This window comes from Lampetra fluviatilis, chromosome 4, assembly GCF_964198595.1.
Source record: "Lampetra fluviatilis chromosome 4, kcLamFluv1.1, whole genome shotgun sequence".
In the NCBI taxonomy this organism is placed as follows: Eukaryota; Metazoa; Chordata; class Hyperoartia; order Petromyzontiformes; family Petromyzontidae; genus Lampetra; species Lampetra fluviatilis.
Window position 1 is genome coordinate 26,436,607 of NC_136278.1, and position 8,650 is coordinate 26,445,256.

The following is an 8,650-nucleotide window of genomic DNA, read 5'->3' on the forward strand; positions in this document are numbered from 1 at the left end:
AATGGAGACTTGCATGCGTCCGCCACCATATTAGAAACCATCAGCAAAGCTACCACAGAATATACATCTGGCACCCCCGCAAACATCACTGGGCAAAATATGGATGTAAATGCCTTTGCACATCTGCGTCCTCAAGCACACATTATGATATCCAGACGACTTAATGTTGCCCTTAAACATTGCACAATCTCACAACCATCAGCGTATGTTTTTTTTATCCCATCACAATCACCATTTATAGTTGTCAGAAGCCGGTTTCCTTCCTGACACGCAGCCATGTAAAACATAATATGCAAAACTACGAGCACAACTGAAGCTTTAGCAAAGTTGTGCTTAGTTTTTGTGTGAAATGGATAATGTAAGCGCACACAAGCATACCATAAATAAAACACGACATTAAAGCAGATTATTATAACAAATGCAAAAAACGTGCACAATTATGTAACTGTACTTATGCTGGGGATGCTGCCATGGTCTAATCGTTGACACGCCAAACTGACAATGAAGAGGTCACCGTTCTATCTCCTGGCATGGCAGCTGAAACATTGGACAAGTGTCTAAAATCCCCCAATAATTTCGATTTAAAGCTTTCGTGACTGCAAGGATTCGTCTTCTTGGTTCTTTCGGTAAAGTCAGGTGAAGAACGGCTGCTTGCGTTGTGGCCGAAACGTCGTGAGAATTATATTATTTTATTACGTTTCGTTTTTATTATTTTATTATTTGCCTTCTACGTGACTTTACCGAAAGAACCAAGAAGATGAATCCCCCAATAAATCGATACACCACAGTTGATCGCCAGTTCGCACGTGGTGGTGTGAAGTGTGGGTTCTCCTATTTCTTCCAACACACCTATAGCCGGCGTAGAAGAGTGAGCCAAATATTCCCTAGAAGGGCTCTTTAGAGCGCTCTCTCTAGTGGAAGCCATTCCGCCAGCAGTAGCGCAAACAAGAAATTGCAAAAAAATAACTTACATTTTGCGAGGTGCATCTCATCCATACATACCAATGTTGATCTTGTATGCTGAACACTTAAACATCTGATGGATATGTGTGCATATATTTGCAGGATTTTTTGACAGCGTCCAGTAACATCTTAAATATAACACTGAAAAAACCATGGGACCAAATTGCAAAGGAAGGCCTATCAGACAGCTCAAGCCTGTTGAGGTCCATTGAAAGATATGCAACATTCTTTTCAACAAATTCCTCCATAAGAAAAACCAACATCGTGCTCAAGGGAAACGTACTCGACATTAACACGCACAACCCCATCCCCTTTACATTTGAAAACAGCAGCGTCTTGGTATCCTATCAAGGGATCAACACTGCAGACCCAGTCTCCATCAATAGCATTATATTTACAAGCCTGTCGCAAATCTTACCGATGAGGATCGGCATATCTCTGCCGTGTAACAACCCGTACAACATCAACAGCATAATAATGGCCATTGTTGACAATGCACAAGGCAGCAAGAGTATAATCTTGAATATGTCTACACTGTACGCCCCAGACGAGACTGAGCCAACCTGTGCATTTTGGGACTATTACATCGCCACAGAAGGAGGAACGGGAGGCTGGAACAACAACGGATGCACCATGCTCGAGTCGACGGCCAGTTTCACAATATGCGAGTGCGGTCACCTGACGCCTTTCAGCACACTTTTCTCATCGAAGAAGACCTGCTCGAATATCTTGTCGATTATCACCTATGTATGTATTGGAATATCCATCCTGAGCCTGATCATTGCAATCTTTCTCGAGGCCCTCGTCTGGAAGAGCATCAAGAGTGACCTCACCAAATACTCCCGGCACATCGTTCTAATCAACATCTGCGTGTCGCTCTTATGTGCTGACGTCTGGTTTATCATTGCCTCAGCAAAGTCGAGCGAACACAATACAATGCTATGCCATGCTGCCGTCTTTATTGCCCATTTTTTTTACTTGGCCCTATTCTTTTTAACACTTTGCAAGGCGATCGGTTTGTTTTGCTCCGTACACTTTATATTTCCCATCATGAAGAAACGTCACGTGAAGCGGTTTCTGGTGCTCGTGGGCTATGGATGTCCCTTGGTAGTGGCCATTGTCACCATAGCAGTAACTTATCCACGTGGATATGTCAGTGGAAACGCCTGCTGGCTTCAATGGTATAATTCTCGTGCCCTCCTGGCTTTTGTCGTGCCAGCCCTCACCATCATCGGCATCAACCTGCTCATTGGACTCGTTGTGCTTTGTAAATTGCTGAAGAATGGGCCAGTGACAAGGGTGAATGGTGCCGGCACTACGGGGAATATCATACGGATCCTAAAGACCATCACAGTCCTCCCATTCATTTTAGGGCTTACATGGGGAATTGGAATTTTCACCTTGGACAAGAAGAGTCCAATAGCATTCCATTACATCTTCAGTGTGCTCAACGCTCTACAGGTAACAGTGTTAATTAATCAAATTTACTGTACTTTGCAAAGTTAAACAAAAAGTTAAAGTCAAAGTGTTTTCCCCTCTCATCTGAATATCATTATCCCACTCGTATTTACAACCCTAAGCCAGATGTGGGAATTCAACATTTCTATGTTGGGAGGGAGTCTTTCCATCGGTAAACCTCAAAGTGATACGCGTTTATATAAAACCCAGAGGGATAAAGGGCTGAGTTAACCTCTGACTTCGATTTGAACTCGCAAACTGATTATGAACTGCGCACTCCACCACCAAAACAGGTTCTTGAACATAAGTATTGGTTAACATTCATACATCAGTTAATAAACACTGTATTTACATTGACAAAAGACACTGATTACAGTCATTTCATTTCATTTGTAGGGGTTATTTATCCTAATCATTGAAGTGATGTGGAACTACAAGGTAAGCAAGCAATAATGTTAATATTGAAACGATTTGTACTTGATGTAGTGTTCGCATGCAACCTCGCATCCCTTACGCTGTACAATGCTGTGGAAAACAAAACAAATATGCACATATGTAGATTTATAGAAAGTATTGTATGATTAATCACAATGTTCAACAAGTGAGTCAATTTCATTGTCACCCCAAGACAAGGTACAGTAATGATATTGAGCCCTTTGTTAATCCAATGCTGGATGAAAGCATCACAGCGCTGTGTGGGCCATAGGATTGCTTGACCATAGTTCACCACTTTGGTCGGCGCAGGTTGGTGATGGAGGGTACCCAGGTAGAGTTGCCACCTGTCCGGGTTTGACTCTAGACAGTCCAGGAATGTATCTTGTTCAGGTTACATGAACTCATTTTTACGGAGATCTGGTGGTATTGTGTTGGACTTTATTGCAGTATGCTACACAATTTTGATAGAATGTTGTGGATAAATCTGCCTAATTATGATATTCACTGGGATGGACACAATTTTGATTTAAAGCTTTCGTGACTCAGGGATTCATATTCTTGGTTCTTTCGGTAAAGTCACGTAGAAGGGAAACAATAAAATAAAATACAATTATTTTTATTTTATTGTTTCCCTTCTACGTGACTTTAGGGAAACAATAAAAGAAAAAAATATATTTTTTATATTTTTTTATTTTATTGTTTCCCTTCTACGTGACTTTTCCGAAAGAACCACGAATATGAGACACAATGTTCAGATATTAAAAGCCCTGATACAATGTTGAATGCATTAAACCTATTTTTCTTTCACACTCAAAGGTAATCCAAGCTTTACGAATATTCTTGAAGAAATATATCATACCTGTAAGTAAGAAGTAAAATCATATTTTAATGTTATATGTGCATAAATATAATAGATTTCTTTGAGAAGAGGGACACATCGGTTTAAATATATATTTGATTATTCACGAACATTTTACATTTTAGTTGACCGAACGCTGATGTAATTATTTTTTGGTAGAACCGATTGCCTGGTGATCTTAAAAACGGTACGATGCAGTACGTCAACTTTGACATCCCATTAACTTTTATATTTAACAGCGATGATTATAATTTCTGCAGCCAGTCAATTTTAATGTCTTTACATTTGGGAGATAGAATGTTACTGAAATGAACACGTTGGTTTGGTAAAAATTAACGTTTATGTTTTGCTGAATGTTTTGTAGGTGGACTTGTGAATCTATACGTAAGAAGGAGGCGAAATATCCCCAACGCAAGCTGCTCTTAATCCAGACATGTGTCAAAATTTGCATTGAAAGTACATGTTAATCCATTTATAGATACCCCATATATTTCAAAACACCATCTTCCTTTCTTCTTAACGGGTGATTGAATACTCGATTGTAAACGTGATGGCTACGTGAAACAATGTATATTAGGAGATATTTAGAAAAAATGTAATAGCTGTAACAGTATTGCGATTGACGGGAGAATTCAAATATTTTTTACGTATCCCAAATATTTTAGTGGTGTATCTCTAAATGGATCATCGTGTATATTCTAACCTTAGGAAAAAAACCTTTACACTAGGCTCAAACCTGCTTCTGAAAAAATTAGCAGCCAATGTGATGAGGCTTTTACATCAACAAAGGAAATGGCAGTGTTGTTTAACACATCACTATACTGGTAAACGCATACGGTATTGTTAATCATGCTTTATATTAACTGCACTTACCCACTTCCAGCTTGCAATTAAACGTTTACTTGTCACCTACAAGGCATATTAACATGCAATAGATTTTCAAACAGGGAAATATGTTAAAAGTATAGTCCTGTGGTTTGTATAGCGGCAAAAAAATCACGCTTTACGGTTTTATACATTGATACATCCGTTACGCTAATATAATGCTGCAACTGTAATAAATGTGTGCTGTCAATTTTGAAAACCGCAGTGGCTATGAGAAGTGAGTATCAGACATAGCCTTACTTTTAATGCAAACACAGCGTAAATGATGCCTGCTGGTGATTCTGCTGAGAGAACATGGAACCAGCGTTGCAAAGGGCTATTTGGCAGAGGTGGGACAAAGTCATTGTTATGCAAGTCCAAGTCGAGTCGCAAGTCATCAAATTCATGACTCGAGTCTGACTCGAGTCCAAGTCACATGACTCGAGTCCACATCTCATAGGTGGGACAAAGTCATTGTTATGCAAGTCCAAGTCGAGTCGCAAGTCATCAAATTCATGACTCGAGTCTGACTCGAGTCCAAGTCACATGACTCGAGTCCACACCTCTGCTATTTGGTGTCAGTACCACGATTGAGTGACGCATTTGGTATGGCCACGGTGCAACGTAAGGCCTCTAAATATGTGTAAGACTGTCCAATGTTTTTTTTAAGAAGCATATTGTACATTTTTGTTTAAAGCTTTCGTGAATGCAGGGATTCATATTATTGGTTCTTTCGGTAAAGTCACGTAGAAGGGAAATAATAAAATAATAAAAATAAAAAACAATACAATTCTCACGACGTTTCGACTGCAACACAAGCAATCATCATCAGGTGTGAAATCCACAGCAAGAAAATTTGAAAAAAAGTGCCAGTTTTTTCTTGTGTTGTGTTGCTATCGAAACGTCGTGAGAATTTAATTTGTATTATTTGATTATTTCCCTTCTACGTAACTTTTTCAAAATTTCTTGCTGTGGATTTCACACCTGATGATGATTGCTTGTGTTGCAGTCGAAACGTCGTGAGAATTGTATTTTTTAAAAATATTTTTATTATTTTATTATTTCCCTTCTACGTGACTTTACCGAAAGAACCAAGAATAAGCATATTGTCTTCTACAATATTCACGCAAAATAAACCGTAGCGTTGGCTTAATACGTGGCGCTACTTTATATTAGACGTTAGAATGCTGAATGTTAAATTGTTACATGTTGTGGGTAAGCAATGAGGAATGTGTGTATGTATATAGGATGAGAGTATGCGCTCATACAATCTGGGCAGAGTCGAGCTGCAATAGGATAAACCACACCATGGCAAAACATCGCTTACCCGTACATTTTTGCATGTGGTTGTTCAGCCTGACCCATAGAGATAATATAACCTGCATTTATTTTACTTATTCACATTCAATCTTGATTTGAAGCTTTCGTGACTTGCAGGAATCCATACTCGTTGGCTATTTCGGTAGAGTCACGTAGTTAGAAATGAAATAATTAGTTATTCACATTAGTCATGCATGAGAGATTATTCAAGGGTGGTTACATATAAAGTACAATGTTTTTTCATTTAATTTTTTTCATTAAATTTTTGCCTTTGGGTATATTCTTGGCGTGCACTTTATTGGTTGTGGGTATCTAAAATTTGGACGTGTTTGTGCAATGCATTCATGGAGAAACGTAAGGGCGCTTTTGAATAAAATTAAGCTTCAATCTGAATGTGCAATTTGCCAGCGCTGTGTAATTCTCATTATAAAATATTTCACTTTGTGGTACCCAAATTGTTTTTTTTTCTTATACAGTACATCCTGTTATGAATGCTATGACTCGATATGCTTAACGAAGTAAGTGCATGCCATGGAAATATTGGACCAATTTGAGCTTAATTGTGCAGGTGTGGCTGCTGAAAATGCAATTTCACAGTCGTTTATATAAACGGGAAATCCCCAATACGAACACACACATTGTTTGGATTGGGTGTTATAACTCGGGCACGCCTTTACAAAAGTGCCAATCAAACTTAATTTGGAGCTTTTGTGACTGCAGGAATTACTCTTTGGTTCTTTCGGTAAAGTCACGTAGAAATAGAAAATAAATTAAATAATAGAATACGACGTTTAGATTGCAACACAAGCAACCATCATCAGGTTTAAATGAAAGAGAAAACAAACCTAGTACACTTAGAATTACAATGCAAGACAACACAGAGAGTCGGCTAACATAACATTCAACACCGTAACTGGTTGATTACGTTCTTCCAGAGAATGAGAGAGAGAGATAAAATACAGAACCGGAGACACATAGACAGACATACAAGCAGAGAGAGATAACACAGAGACACATAGAGAGCGACACACAAATAGGCACACAGAGAAACTACGCCTCTGTGTCGAGGCTATATAAAGCTATATAAAACCTCATTTATACCTGATGATGATTGCTTGTGTTGCAATAGAAACGTCGTATGCTATTACTTAATTTATTTTCTCTTCTCTTTATACGTGACTTTACCGAAAGAACCAAAGAGTAAAAGTGCCAATGTTTTACGTGGCAAAGGGGGGTTACAGTAGCGCATATATAATCTCCTGGTTAAATCAAGGATACTGGGTACATGTCAGTTTATATTAGTAAGGCCCATTGAGCGAATAAGTTATTTTCAATAGCAAAATATTTAGAAAATTCGCATAGCACGTCTCAATTGACGGGACCTTTACCAATACACTGGTAGGAACCTCCTGGTTACACCAGCCAACAGGGGATTATTGTGTCCGTCGTGCAGGGAGGGGATGGGTGGGGAGGGAGGGGCTGGGTGGGGAGGGAGGGGCTGGGTGGGGAGGGTGAGACTGGGTGGGGAGGGGAGGGTGGGACTGGGTGGGGAGGGGAGGGTGTGGAGGGGCTGGGTGGGGAGGGTGAGGAGGGGCTGGGTGGGGAGGGGCTGGGTGGGGAGGGGCTGGGTGGGGAGGGGCTGGGTGCGGAGGGTGGGGCTGGGTGGGGGGTGGGAGGGGTGGGGCTGGGTGGGGAGGCGCTGGGTGGGGAGGGGCTGGGTGCGGAAGGTGGGGCTGGGTGGGGGGGTGGGAGGGGTGGGGCTGGGTGGGGAGGGGCTGGGTGAGGAGGGGCTGGGTGGGGGGTGGGGCTGGGTGGGGGGTGGGAGGGGTGGGGCTGGGTGGGGAGGGGCTGGGTGAGGAGGGGCTGGGTGCGGAGGGGCTGGGTGGGGGGTGGGGCTGGGTGGGAGGGGTGGGGCTGGGTGGGGAGGGGCTGGTCACCCCGTGGTGCCCTTATAAAACTCAACGTTTAACCTACTCACGCCGGCTTGTGCCCGCCCTCACAGTCGGGCATATTTGCGGAATACACCACGCCGCCGTTGAACCTGCCCATTGACCGAGCAACCCAACGTTCCTACCAGCTCCCTCCGCAGGAATGTGTTTAAGTGGACAGTGTCATTGTCAGATGCAGAGATCTCGCCTGGGCGGTTTCTTAATGCCTTCATATTGTCTTATCTAATACAGCGATCGGAACGTGCTCTTTTGATCAGCATACTAATACATGCCATGGCAAGGCAAAATGCACACACAATGTAATTAAGTTGTTGGTCATGTTCTTTCTATACACTCATCAGATCTAACGCGATACACATGTTGTATTATAGTAGTATCTTTAATGTGTTACTCTATGACAGTCTAGATTGAAAACCTATTTCTTTAGAACTTTTTGTTTAGTTTGTTGTCCTTCCCCGCGCAACTCCTAATAGCACGTAAGGTGTCAAAGAAGTTACACATACCTATGGTACATACCGCTAGTCTATTTTTCAAGAGAGACCTGGGTAAAAAAAAAAAGATGTATGCACAACAATTAGAAAATAGCATTAATAAATAACAAACAAAAAATAGATGTAAAAAACATCTGGCGGTTTGTGAGACCATTGCAATGTATTGTGCACAACATACCAGAGGTGTGGACTCGAGTCATGTGACTTGGACTCGAGTCAGACTCGAGTCATGAATTTGATGACTTGCGACTCGACTTGGACTTGCATAACAATGACTTTGTCCCACCTCTGCAACATACTGTAAATACGTA

At 41.3% G+C, this 8,650-nt stretch overlaps 1 protein-coding gene across 1 annotated transcript; it reads left to right on the forward strand.

Annotated features, from left to right (window-relative positions):
* The first annotated feature begins 1,383 nt into the window (after positions 1-1,383).
* LOC144931406 (adhesion G protein-coupled receptor F4-like) lies at positions 1,384-4,091 on the forward strand. The gene is made up of 3 exons (XM_078855212.1): positions 1,384-2,424; positions 2,818-2,859; positions 4,080-4,091. The coding sequence occupies exons 1-3, from the start codon at positions 1,384-1,386 to the stop codon at positions 4,089-4,091; spliced, it is 1,095 nt and encodes a 364-aa protein (XP_078711338.1).
* Positions 4,092-8,650: the final 4,559 nt, after the last annotated feature.